At 51.4% G+C, this 13697-nt stretch overlaps 1 protein-coding gene across 1 annotated transcript; it reads right to left on the bottom strand.

The window, feature by feature from the left end:
• Window positions 1-4108: 4108 nt before the first annotated feature.
• Window positions 4109-13293, bottom strand: PCARE (photoreceptor cilium actin regulator). The gene is made up of 2 exons (XM_002691493.4): window positions 9088-13293; window positions 4109-4475 (listed from the first exon to the last, which is right to left on the bottom strand). The coding sequence occupies exons 1-2, from the start codon at window positions 12831-12833 to the stop codon at window positions 4298-4300; spliced, it is 3924 nt and encodes a 1307-aa protein (XP_002691539.1). The 5' UTR covers window positions 12834-13293; the 3' UTR covers window positions 4109-4297.
• Between the last annotated feature and the right edge of the window lie 404 nt (window positions 13294-13697).

The following is a 13697-nucleotide window of genomic DNA, read 5'->3' as shown; positions in this document are numbered from 1 at the left end:
ACTGTCTGAATGGATTGATGGAACTTTATTTAAACTTCTGGTAGTACAAGGAGGAACCCATAGTGCAGTATAACATGTTCTGTTAATATAGGCTTGAAACACATTTACTTTATGGCAGTTCAACAGACTTTGATGTAGGGCTACTTAAAAATATATTACCTTTGATAAGTTTGCTTTGGCAGATAAGAGTGGGTGTTGGCAGCCTATATACAGTCAATCAGATGATTAATTGACAAGCATGTTGACACTTAATAATTCGTGGCACCAGCTCCCCTGATACATACAAAAATACTGGGTTATTTTAGGAAAGAAGAGTATATTTCTCAAAATCCCTTTCATTCACCTTGTAGGGTTTATGAGGCAAGTCTTGTCAAACGTAAGCTCTTCACAATGAAAGTAAAGTCTCTTTGGTCTGTGTCTGCCCTGAATTTCCTATCAACGTGGGTTATTTTAGGTTCTGGACTGGGTATATGATGCGAGGAAGGAATATAGATCATGCTTATAGTAAAGAACCACACAGACCCAAGCTATGGAAGGAAGTTATATTTCATTCTGAAGATTGTTTTTATATTTGCAAAAAGCTATCACTATTCCACTTAAATATTATATTTACCTTTTTTACTCCATGAATCCTTTTGGCAGAACTAGGAAACTGTGGTTCTCCCTTGGGGCAGTACTCTTTGCTATATTACTAACGAGTTGGATAAAGAGGGGGCTGAACACCTCCCTCTCCACAGCTCTGGGGTCCCCATGGGCATGGAGGATGGCCGTCCCATCCTCCAAGAAGAAAAGGAGTTGGCCCCAAGAAGAATCTGGGTATGATATGCACCCCTTAAATGAATCTATGTGGACTTGCTTTGCCTTTATACTCAATATTCCTTCTTGGTTTCTAACTATGAAGAAAAAGAACAGACTCATAAGTCTTTAACAGGTTGGGTCCATTGGCTTAATTAATTAAAAAAGACAAAACAAAACAAAAAATCTCTGCTCTCCCTTCCCCTAGAGGACAGGAAGTGGGTTGGCCCCAACACGGACGCAGGTCTTAGGCACCGGGAGAAGGCGGGTAAGAGTGACCCATCTGAGAAGCTCTAGAGCTGGGCTTGCCCCACATGGCCACCAACAGTGAGTTTTTTCCAAGGCAGAGCCAAAGACACAGGTTTGAGGAAAGGCCTGGCCACAAGAAAGGTGAAACAATGGATTTTCACACAAGTGGTTCAATGGGGTGGATTTAATTTATTTTTACAGAGTTTAATTCAGAATGTAATTTGGGCTGAATGCAGTAGTTGGGATGAGTGAGTGGAAGGTAAGTGAAAGTCGCTCAGTTGTATCTGACTCTTGGCGACTGCATGGACTATACAGTCCATGGAATTCTCCAGCCAGAATACTGGAGTGGGTAGCTGTTCCCTTCTCTAGGGGATCCTCCCTAACCATGGGTTGAACCAGGGTCTCCCACATTGTAGGAAGATTCTTTACCAGGATTCTGAGCCACAAGGGAAACTCGTAGTTGGGATAGTTGGGTTGGGATAGCCAAACACATCTTTGGCTCATCTGCCCCTGGGCCAGCTTGGCACTGCTTCATCTTAGACCTTTACTGACCCCTAGCTCTTTGGCCTCAGCAACCCCTCCCCTTTGCCACTCTCCTGGAAGATGACAGGATTCTTGAAGCCTTTGGGTCCTTGGGCATCTTGATGGCTATACTAGTTCATTGCCCCTGCTGCCTGGGCCTAGAGGTTTCTGGGTCTCTCATTATATGACATATGAGAATATATGGCGGTAGCCTGGCCCTGTCCTGGCACAGCAGGTGCTCAGTGGAGGTAGGGGGAGGAAAACTCATCAGCTGCTTCACTTCTGATGGCAGGAATCCTGGGTGCCCTGGATCCCTCTACTGCTGCCTGCAGGACAGACAGGAGGGGTGGGTGTTGGCTGCTATTTTACCAGCCTAGCTTTCATGGGGGTGGGGCTCTCCTCTTACAGAACCACCTGCCAGGCACCCTCATGAAGGCAGCAGTGGTTCATTCCAGACCTTTTCAGGGCATTCTATCAGATACTGAGCCTCCTCCATTACACAATATGCTCCCTGGCTCCTAGCTGCCCACTTTTTCCTCATATCACTGCAGCTGGGTACACTCAGCCCACCTCCCACCCCTCCACACTCAAACCAGCCAAAAATCTCTAAGATAAGGCCTTTTGGGGGAGGGTGGCAGGGCCCGGGCTGGAAATCAGCCTCACTTTCCATTCTTTCAGATCTTGCTTCCCATTCTCATCCTATCACTAGACTTGTCATTGCTGGGTTTATGTCCCCACGTAGCATCCAGTTTCATCAGCTGGGTCCCTGTCTCATATCCTGGCAGCTGGGGTTCTATGTTGTTTCTTTAGACCTCCGGGAAGCCAGCCTCGAAACCTCGGACAGGGCAGGACCCCTTCTGACCAGTTCTTACCACTAGGCTGGATGGCTCCACACTGCTTGCCTCCTGAAAGCTTGCCTATGATAGGGGCCCAACCCTCGGCAGCATGCTGCCAGCCTAACCATGCAGGGAGATGTCCTGAACAAGTTTTATCCCTACCTCAAACAAGTTCCCTGAAGCTGGCTGCTCTCACACACTTACCCAGGGCCTGCCTGCTTGGGTGGCTTTAAACTTCCAGGGTTTCCTGCAGCCTAGGCAGTTCCCAGGATCCACCCTCCTGCCTGGGGTGTGACTCCACCCCACAGTGGCCTGAGTTCTGCTCTGAGGATTAGAGCAGATACACGGCAAACACGATCTCACGGTGGGCGTTCACAGGCATTTCCCAACAGAGGGGCAAGTTGTGGCCCCTCGTGGTAGTCTCATCAACACTTTCTTGGATGCCTTGGAAGAGATGATCCCTGTCACCTCTGTCTGAGTATCTGAACAGGTAAAGGAGGGATTCCCTTATTTAGAGCTTCAGCCTGTCCATGGGGGAGGTAGCTGAATTCTCAGGACCCAGTTTAACACGTTCTTGAGTCATGATCCACTGCAACAACACAGGGCTTGAAGACTTTAATATTTTCCAAACTTAAAAAATCAGCTTTGCAGCAAAGGTGGAGGATTGACCCTTTGCTGTACCCTGTGGGTGAGAATTCTTGTCTTTTGACAACCCACTGCACTGGCACTGAATCACCCAATTACTGCAATTTTTTTTCTAAATAGAAAGCATGCCACAGCCTCCAGTGGAAAAATTCCAAAAGCTGCCGCAAATATCTAGCTCAATTGGCAGAAGCAGAGTTTTGGCATGAACGATGGCTCTTCACTTTAATTTCAACTCCAGCAGAAGGTCTGCAGATGACTGGGAATAAAGTTGGCTGAGAAACCCCTGCGGGAGATTGGTTGTGTGTGTGTGTGTGTGCGCGCATTTGCACCCCTTACCCACATGTCCTTCTGTGCTTCAGTCCTCATGGGGCACAGAGAAAAGGCTGCCTTGTTTGGGAGGCTTGGTTGTACCCACTCAGTCTGAGAAGCATGTGGGTGTGTAGGACAGAGCATCTGAGACACGCTTAGCTGGAAAGGCAACAAGACTGCACCAATGGGCTGGATGCTTTGCTTTCAGGGCTTTGGAGTTGAGCTTGGGAAGCAGAAGAAGGAGGGTAGGTAGAGCTGTGTGTCTTAATCTCACCTCAGGCTTCTTATGTCTGGAGCAATCAGCTTCTCAGCAGAGCTCATAATGGATATTTGGATGCCGTGCCACTTTTTAACCTTAAAAAAGCTTTCTGTTTGTACAAGTAAGTGCATGCTTTAGGCAAAGGGAATGATGTGATAGTCAAGGGCAATGGAATGTTTAAAAAAAAGTAATGAAAGATAATAGATTCTAGTGCCAGGCACACCTGTGCAATTTTTCCTGCTCTTCCTAGCTGGGTGAGTTCAGACAAGACACTTGGAGGGTGAGTAGGCGTGGGGGTACTTTGGTTTTCTTGCTGCAAAACTAGGAGAATGCTGTCTGCTCCCTTCAATGTTTAGAGAATTAGATGGGTTCATGGACACCTGGCTCATCAAGCATGCTGGAAATACATTTTCCTGCGAAATTAAGGCCAACACTTGAAGAATTAAAGAGTATAATTGTGGAGTCCATGTTGATAGTTGATCTTTGACCCTCGAGGCAAACCAGGACCCAGGGCTGCACAGTAGTTGTTCAGAATTTGCAGACCCCTCGGGCAGTGCCCCTTCCAGGCCTTTCCTGCATCTCAGCAGGAGTCTGGTTGGCCTACCCTCTTTGGGGCTAACGCTTGGCTGTCACCCTTGCTTTCTGGGGTGACTGACATCAGTGTCACTCAGGTGGCAGCCCGTCAGGTCACTTCCTTCTGCTGGGACTTGTCCTGGGCATGGCCCACACTGGCCTCTCGCTGCAACCCGTGGCCCAGCACACAGAGCTCTGGGGATGGCACACCCCTGCTGTTGCCCTTCAGTTCTAGGCCACAGGGGCTTTTCCATGGCTCTGTGTCCTTGGGGCTCTCCTCGCTGCCGCTGCAGAGAGAAAGCATAGGTGCCAGTCAAACCCTCCTCGTTGCTTCTGGCCCCGCCCCCTCTCCATTCTGTCTCTCTCTAGCCCTCCTGTCTGTGTCACCCACAGACCTGGTGGGCCCTTGTGCCAGGCCTCTGCCTTTCTGTATCAGCTTTGCCTGCTGGTGCTGTCCTTGTGGGTGTCTCCTCTGGTGGGGCACCATGGGAGCCATGCTCCTGGCGTTTCGGAGGACAGGCTGAGTCTTGTTTTTTCCTGGCACAATCAGATCCTGCAGCTCTGGACAAAACAGATCCCTCAACTCAGGCTTTTATTTTGTTTTGTTTTAAAGTGTTAGTTGCTCAGTCGTGTCTGACTCTGCGACCCACAGACTATAACCTGCCAGGCTCCTCTGTCCATGGGATTCTCCAGTTTAGAATACTGGAGTGGGTTTCCATGCCCTCCTCCGGGGGATCTTCCTGACCCAGGAATCAAACCCAGATCTCCCACATCACAGGCACATTCTCTACCATCTGAACCACCACTTCTTATTCCATAAAGGGCTAGGCTTAGCTAGTTGAATTAAAAATAAAAGCAACACCAACGATAACAGCAAAAACCAAAATAAAACAAATGCAAAAACAACCCAGCTTTGCTCTGCTGCCACCCTTTTCCTGAACAGGATAAAATGAAAACTGCTTGGCCCAGACCTGGCCTTTGAATAAGACAGAGCTTCCCAGCTGCTGAGTGCCACAGTGAAGGGGCTCTGAACAAAGAGTGCCACCCAGTGTGCTCTGGCAGCACAGAATGGAGGGTGGTCCCAAGCATGGAGCAAGCCTAGGCCAGATGGGGAGCCAGCTCAGAGAGCCACCCTGGCCACGGGCAGCCAGGCTAGTCCTGTAACAACTGCATGGAAGGTGGAGTTGTCGGTTTAGGTTCCCGCCCTGGCCCTTCCACTTACTAACTGTGTGACCTGGAGAGTGTTGATTAATCGCCTTGATTCTCAGTTTCCTTTTTCGTCAAAACGAGGTAATAATGATACTCATCTCACAGGACACTCAAAGGTTTCAGTATTGGATGAAGCATGGAAAACTCTCCACACACCACCCAGCACACCATAGGCACTCAATAAGTAGTCAGCTGTCACTGGTACTCTTTTGTAGCATGACCAGAAATTCACGCCCGCAAGGGACCTGAAGGACCACTCTGTCATATGGCACCTGAGGCTCCGAGCCTCTCCATCCACTACCCCAGGGCCAGGACGAGACCCAGCTCTCCATGTGCACAGACCAGAAGCCCTTCTCTCTGCCCACAGCAGGACCTTCCTGACTGTATTAGGAGTGTGCTCGGCTCTGCATCCTTAGACTTACGTGGGATATCCAACCAGCAGAGGACAAGTTTGAGTTTGGACCCTGACCAGATCAGGGTGGCAGGAATGGGCGTGAGTGGGGTGGGCACTGGCATTGGCTGACATACATAATTTTCAGGCAGTGAGGAACCCACTCTGATCCTTAGAGCCAGTCTTATCTATGGCAGCCTCTGGCCCCATCATGAGTTCCTGCAGGACCCAGTGGTGTGCAGGTAAGAGCTCCCACCTTACTGTTTGTCTTCCCTGTGCCCCTTTGGAGGGGGGGAGGCATGATCCTTTGCTGCCCGTGGATGGGAGCGGCTACCAGGAACAGGAGGGGCAGGCCCAGGGGACAGGCTGTGGTGCCCAGCATCCGTGGATGCTGACACTGAGGTCTGACACAGGATTTGGTTCTAGCATTGTGTCTTCTCCATCCCCAGCCAGGTCCTACATCTTCATGAGGTTCAGGCCAGGAGGTCAATATTTTCAGTTGCTGTATGGCTGTGGCTCCACCTGTTCCCAGACCTGATAGGGAAGCAGGCTGCCCAGGTCTCTGGATCCAGCAAACATGGCTGCTGAGAGCCCCTGCCTGGCTAGTCCTATCCTGGCAGAGAGTAAAACACTGCGTTTGCATTTAGGGGAGCAAGTCTGGACACACTGAGACCTGGAGAGAGACAGCTGCCTCCACCAGAGGATTCAATACTTAAATAACAGTTGAGGCTTAGTAACTGAGCTTCCTGGGGAAGCCTCCAAGGACTGTGCCCAATCCCCGGGCCCCGAGATGGGGAAGGTATCAACACCATCATGTTTTCTAAAAAAGGGGCTCATGCCTAGCACAGAATGACAGATGGGAGATCAATACCAGATGCAGGCCAGTGCGTCCTGCAAGCCTGCCATGGCTGCAAGATACTATGGGTGGGGCTGCTCCTGCAAGTCCCCACTTGGGGAAACAGCCTGTTCTGAGCAGTTCCTGGCTTTCTGGCACTGACTTGTTGCATGATCTTGGGGAAATCAGGCTCAGTTCCCTGGCATTGTTTCCCATACACAGGAGGGCAGAAAAAATGCTTGTCTGCTACAGAGCTGCAAACGCCCTGCTCTTAGAGCTGGTTGGCTTTTGCTTCCAGATGCCAACTTTACAAAGGTTGGGTGGGGAGTGTGGAGGGTGTCTGGGGAAGGAGTGTTTTCCCACTGCTTCCATCACATGCTCACAGTCGCACAGGTTGGAAGAGCTTGGAGGTGTGGTCTGACCAGGAGACAGCAATGGGTGTGAGCCACTCTGTGACCTTCCACGTGACCTTGGGAAGGCTCCTGTTTATGCATCTTCCTCTTCCTCCCTCTTTCAAGCTACAATCACTCCGCACCCCACCCCATCTCTCCGCATATTGAAATTCAGGACCTAAAACAACATTTTAGGCTGCCCTATTCTGAGGAGAAGCCTGAGAGAATGGCAGTATTTTCTCCTTGAACAATTTTATGTTACTTTATTATTGCTCCTGCTGTTTTAAAATGTTAGTGTTTTTAATTAATGCCATTTTATTGTGCCTGTTCTCTCAAGCTCTTCTCCTGAAGGGCACAATTTTAGAAATCTAATCACTGAGTAAGTAGCAAGTGTGAGGAATAATGCATTAACATTTATAGAGGTTCTCAGATGAAAGGTACTGTGTTGTAGGAAGCTCATTTTAGATTTAAGAAAAGAGCAACGTCACATTAAGATTCGTGCAAAAATAATCAATATTTCATTTCTTTCAAGTGGCTGGGAAAGTTTATATAACTATAATCACGCACAACTTTCCCGAGATAATATCTTTATTTAAAATTGACTGCCGAGTACTTTGTGAAAAATTACCATATACGCCTCGACAGACTGTGAAGTCTGTAACACGTATCACTCTGGCAGAAATTAACTTCTGATTTACACAACTGTGGGCACGGAAAAGATAGCAAGGACTGGTGCAGGCTGAGCTTTGTCTGATCTGATATCAAGACACATTGATAAAAGTCCCTCTTTAACTGACCTCAGATGTACACGTTTCTCCCCATGCCACAATTCAAGAAAAGATACATGTCCCTGTATATCCTGTAAAATAACCACATCACCATATGAGTCCTTTCAACGGCCAGGCAGTGGCTATACTTTGAGTCATGTCCTCTCACAGCCGCCTGCCCAGGCCTGTCTGTGTGGCTGGGCCAAGGACATGCCCAGCAGCCGCCCTTCATGAGAAATGCGCACTCGGAACTCAGCCAGCCCAGGGCAGGCAGGGGGGCCCTTCTGCCTGCGTTCTCGAGCTCAGTGCTCATGGAAAGTCTTGTTCTTCCTCTACGCACTCTGAAAGGGGAGACGGAGAAGGAGGCAGGATTGGGCGTCCTCAGGAGTAAGAGGAAGCCAAACTTTTATACTCAATACCTCCAGGATCAGCCGTTCTTAAAGTGTGTCCCCTGGCTGCCTCCCAGAACTTTTCAAGGAAGGTGTTGTGTCTAAGTTGTCAAAACTGTGTCCATAACAATATTAAGATGTTATGTGCCTTTCCCACTCATTCTTTCATGAATGCAGAGTGGAGTTTTCCAGACTACAGGATGTGTGACATCACAACAGATTGCCTGCAGATGAAGGTCTGAGAACCCAGCTGTCTTTCTGTGAAGCCCACACACTAAAGAGGTTTGCAAAACTAAAGACAGTGTCACTCTGCTCACTCAATTTTTTTTGTTGTGAAAAAAAATAGTTACTTTTCGTTATATTATTTATGTTAACGTAGAATGGGGCATTTTAAAAATTAATAAACACTCTAGACATCTCTCAATTGTAATGCAGTAAAAAGCGATAGATGCAATGCACAAAGGCCCCTTGAGGGTCTCGGTTTTAAAGAGTTTAAAGAAAGTCCTGGGACCCAAAGCACCTCCCGCTAAGACGCTGGTCTACTGGTGTAAACCAGAAAGGACAGGAATCAAGCTGCTGGCTCCGGACAGGTAACAGGACTCAATTTTGGGGGCCAAGTCGCTTCATCTCAATCTCCCCACATGTGAAATGAGGGGCATATGTGGCTGGACCAACGTGGTTGTTTTAAACTTTATTTGTATTACAGCAGAGCCTCTTGCAATGAAATCTTTCATGGGGACCTGAAACGTGTAACAGAGGAAAAATTGTTGCTTCAGGTTGGGGCACTGGGAGACCAGATATCTTGATACCCCCTTTCCATCTTGTTCTTCTCTTGGAGCACAGTTTGAAAACTACTGACCCAGATGATCCTAAGGGCCCCTCAGCTCTGTTCCCCAAACCACAGGACTCTCCTTACCTGCTCTGGCCATGCTGGGATTCACAAGCACTGCTGGTGGCGCCCGGGACAGGCAGGTGAAGGCGGACGCCCGGCCGGGGGTCAGAGGCTGTCCTTCGGATGAAAGGTTGAGGGTTTAGGGCACACAGAGTTGTCCCTCGCTGTGAATCCGTCCTCATTCGTGGCCCTGAGCTGCCCCTCCAGCCTCCTGTGGGGGTCTCAAGAGGCCCCCCAGCTTCAGGGGGCAGTGATGATGGGGTGAGTGGATGTACTGTTGAGAATGGTAGTTTAGCTTCAAACAGAGAGGAGGTGGCTGGGCAGAAAATGGAACGTGTGTTTCCGGATGCTGTGGCTGCCCGACTGTCTTCAGAATCTTGTGTTTCCTTGGGCCCCTGACTGGGAGATGCTGGGGGAGAGGGGGAGGGGCCAGAGGCCAGGGAACCGGCTTCTGTGCGCTGGGGAGGGGGACTGGAGATCTTGTGCTGAGCGAGTGGGCTTGCTGAGGGAGGGCTGTGCAGCTTGTGCTGGAGGGGAGGGGAAGCTCGTTTCTTCACTGTTGGGAGGCTTAGCCCCCTGGGACTCACTGGAGGGCTGAGGGGTGGGCTAGGGGACCCATGTACACAGGGTGCACTTGGCTGGGCAGATCTGTGAGTGGAGGGCAGGCCCGAGTGCCTCTTGTCCACTCTGGGCGTCCAGTGTGCCCTTGTGGGAGAGGCCTTCCTGACTAGCACAGGGCTTCGGCCTTGGGTCTGCCTTGGGGCCTCAGGAGAATGTGGTCCCCGCATTGGCCTGCTCAGGCTGGGTTCTGAGATCCTGTTCTGCCCAGATGTGTGGCTGGAATGGAGCCAGTGGATGACCTTCCGGGGAGGCTTGGAGAGGCCTGAGGCCCGGTCTGCCCGTACCTGACTCTGCGCCCTGCTGCTCTGCACCTCTGGGTTTCCGCTAGCTGCTGGTGGGTGGTTGAAGTCCAAGGCGAGCTTTCCAGTATTGCAGCTGCCCTTGCTGTTCCCTGGTTCTGTGCTGCGGGCCCTGGTGAGGGTGGCGGTGCTCTTGCTGGGCAGCAAGTCAGTGGGGCTCATGGAGACCCTTAGTCTTGGGGAAGCCCACGTTCTCCGGGCAGAGCCAGTCCCTCCCAGCCCTGGCACATGGGTCCCTTCAAGGGGGCTCTCTGCCGGCTTGTTGCTCTCTGGGGGTTCCAGAGAAGTGAATGATTGGTCCATCAGAATTTCCAGAGGCGGTGGAGGGAGATCCTCTGGGTTCTCCTCTGTTTCCCAGTTGAGGTCCTCACTCTTGGTTGCTTCAGCTGTGAGCAGAGGGGGAAAGGTAGGAGCTAAGGGCCTCCAGCCTGGGCCCATCCTGAGAGATTCTCCACCCACTGCTGGAGAAATCCGAGGCTTTGGATACAATGGGGCCAGCCCTCTGTAAATGGGGAATCTGGGAGGCATGCTGGGGACCCCCCACTTCTTGGGGCAGGGGCTTGGCCCCGAGTCCTGGGAATCCCCCAGTGTCCTTAGACTCTCGGTGGGACTGAAGGTTTCAATGAGTTTCTTGACCGATGTTCTGGTGGGACAGCTCCTGATGGTCTGGTCCCTGACTGCTGGAGCCTCATGGGCCCTCTCGCCCGGTGGGATGATGCTTGGGAGCCCCTCAGCTTTTCCCTGCCCAGGCTGTTCTCCCTCAGGGCGGGAGCAGCACTTCTGCAGGATGCTCTTGTCCTGACTTGGCAAAATGCTGAAGTTCTTGGTGAAGGATGACTTTAGCTTGCTGATGGCACTGCTTGGAACCACCCAGCAGCGGTTGTCAGGCCTCAACGTTGCAGCTCTGGGCTGCATGACTGGCTCTTGGCTCTGCCCCTGCCATCGGGTGCCCAGGCTGTAAAACGCCTCCAGCCTCTGGCTGAGGTCCCTCTGGACCCTCTGCAGCTCCTGGAGGGTGGTATCTTCTGTGTGGCTCTTCAGACACCCCTCGGACTGGGACCTCCTCTGCCTCGAGGGGGTCCTCCTGCTGCCGCTGGCCGTGCTGGGTCTTGGGGGCACCGTGGTCCTCTCCTCTTCCTCCATCCAGTCCTGGTGCTCAGAGGGCACAGGAACAAACTTGATCTTTTCACTGATCGCTTCCTTCATCTTCAGAACCATCTCCCGGGCCTGGGGGCTCCTGAGTCTCCGGGGGTGTGGCTGAAATGGGCTTTCAGCACTGGCAGGTGAAGACCGTGGCCTTGGATGGGAAGCGTTTTTCCGCCAGGTGCATGGGCTCGTGCAGCTCCCTTCGTCCTCCTCCTCCTCTGAGCTGCTGTCCTCACCTTCACTGAAGGATGGAGCGTCCATGCACCTGGAGCCTTTAGAAAGGTGTGCTTCACCGGAAGTCCCCATCCCAGGGGGACCACACGGAGCACTTTGGCCTAGCCCCCAAGGCCTGGAGGCAGTATTTTCTGGGCCTGCAACAGAGGACCAGGGGCTCCCTGATCCACCCTGCACTGCTGGATGAACCTTAGCTGTGAGAGGCCTTGAGAGTGGGCAGTCCTGGGGTCCATCTAAACCCATCCGGAATGGACTTTGCTGCCAGGTGTGTCCTGACAGCCTGGCCTCCACTGTGGGTGAAATCGCTGGCCTCCACTCTGCAGCCTCCGGCACTAAGTCCCAGCTGGCTTGCTTGCCCAGCTTGTCTGCTAGCTGCACGGACTCATTGTCTGCACCGATGCCACTGTCCTCAGAGCACAGGGGTAGATCCCATGCTTCAGGGTCGCTGTGGCTGCTCGCCAAGCTCTCCAGGTGCCCCAGAGCCCTGAGGAGGTGTTCATCCGCGCCCCTCTTTGTGCTCAGCTTGTTCCCCAGGTGGGCTGCAGCAGCGTTGAGGTAGCTGCCGGAGCCCTCCAGGAGGCTGCTGGTGAGCAAGGCCACTGTGCTGCTGAGCTCCTGCAGCTTGCTGACTGTGTACTGCAGAAGCTGCTGCAGGAGATCTGGCTGCTCCTGGGGCTCTCCTTTCTTCAACGGCCAAGCCAGATCCTTCCGAACCTCCTGGAGGAGCTTGTCTCCATCCTTGGAGATCTCCCCCAAGAGCTGGTTGACCTCATCAAAACACAGCATCAGGAAGCTGACCATGGGCTGCAGCAGCTCGTGGGTCTGGGTGGCCTGATGGGTGATGCTCAGAACTGCTTCATATTTGGAGAGGCAGGCATGCAGATAGGTGTAAGTGCGCTGGTGGGCCTTCACCAGGGGGTCGGGGAAGTCCACCTTGTCTTCAGACTCGTGGGCAGGAAGGATGGTTTGGCGGTAATGGCCCTGTTTGCTTGACCTGTGACACTTTGGTCTCTTTGCCCATTTGGAAGTCTCCTGGGTAATACTTTCTTCACTCTCTTCCCCGGAAAAGGCTGCCCCCTGTGACCCATGGGAGCTCTGTCTCTTGAATGGAATGTCCGTAGCCATGCAGCTTTGTGATTTGTTCAGCTGGGATGGGGAGGTTTTGGTTTCTGGGATCAGTCTCTCCATATCTTTTGCTTTGCCTGCAGTGGGATCCCTGGTGGGCTGACAGAGACTGTCAGCCACGGTCTGGGTCCACCTGGGACTAGGCTGTTCCTCTTCTGCCCGTTGTCCCTGTGATGAGCCCCCTCCAGGGTCATAGCAGGTGGAACTTTGAACCAGCAAAGGGAGGGAGCCTCTTTCACTGGCCCTCTGATGTGCTGGCAGAATTGCTTTGGGCTTTTTAAAAAACTGGATGCCACTCTTGGCAACACTGTTAACAAGATCACTGTGGGAAGGTGTGCATCCCATGATGTCAGCCTGTCGTCATCTCCCACCTGCAACCCTCACAGTTTTCAGAGAATCATATTCAAAATAGAAACAGAGGGCAGTCTTACTAGTCCATCCAGGCAATCTGCAGGTCAGAATCCTTTGAAGTCCGATGCAATGTCCTAAACTTGCAACCAGCTCTCTTCACTTCCTTGGCCCCATCTTGCAGAGGTAGTAATGCTGCTCTCCTGGCGATGTTCTAAGGTTTGAGCCCTCTGCTGCTAGTAAGCAACAGGGCAATTCTAAAGGACTTCAGTCTCGTGGATTATGGGCCTCTGAGTGTTGCTCGTATCCTAACAGATGTGCATGGCAAGTGGAACTTTAAGCCTATTAGGTTAATCATGCCCCAGCCAGTCAGCACTCACAGTGTGTTCTAATATAGAACTTCTCAGCATTTACTATCTTGGGAAGTGGATTATTTTTGCACGTGCTTATGCTTTTAATTCTGCTCAGATGCCTGCCATATGAAACCTAGAGAAACGAGCCATAATTGCAAAAGGCTCTGGAAGAGACACATTTGTGGAGAGGAAGTAAAGGGCTCACTGATGACAGATCCTTAAAGAGAAGTGACCTTCACAGTTTAATAAGGGCACAGCAGGCTCCAACCTGTTACTACCCAGAGGACCCCAAAACACACAATAGATGGGAACTGAAGTGATGCATTGCTGTTTGTGTGGCTTATAAAATAGACCACGACTTTATAGTGCTGGTGAACATCTCTAAATAAGACAGGGAATAAAGAAGGTCAGGTGGCTTTCCTTTACACTAGAAAAGGAAGGTAGATTGCTTGGAGGCCTGGAGGGGAAAGCAGAAAAACTCACCACCGGCTCAAGGCCAGTTACTGTG

The sequence above is a fragment of the Bos taurus genome, chromosome 11 (assembly GCF_002263795.3).
Source record: "Bos taurus isolate L1 Dominette 01449 registration number 42190680 breed Hereford chromosome 11, ARS-UCD2.0, whole genome shotgun sequence".
In the NCBI taxonomy this organism is placed as follows: domain Eukaryota; kingdom Metazoa; phylum Chordata; class Mammalia; order Artiodactyla; family Bovidae; genus Bos; species Bos taurus.
The sequence above is the reverse complement of the archived record's forward strand: the minus strand, read 5'-3'. Positions and strand labels throughout refer to the sequence as shown.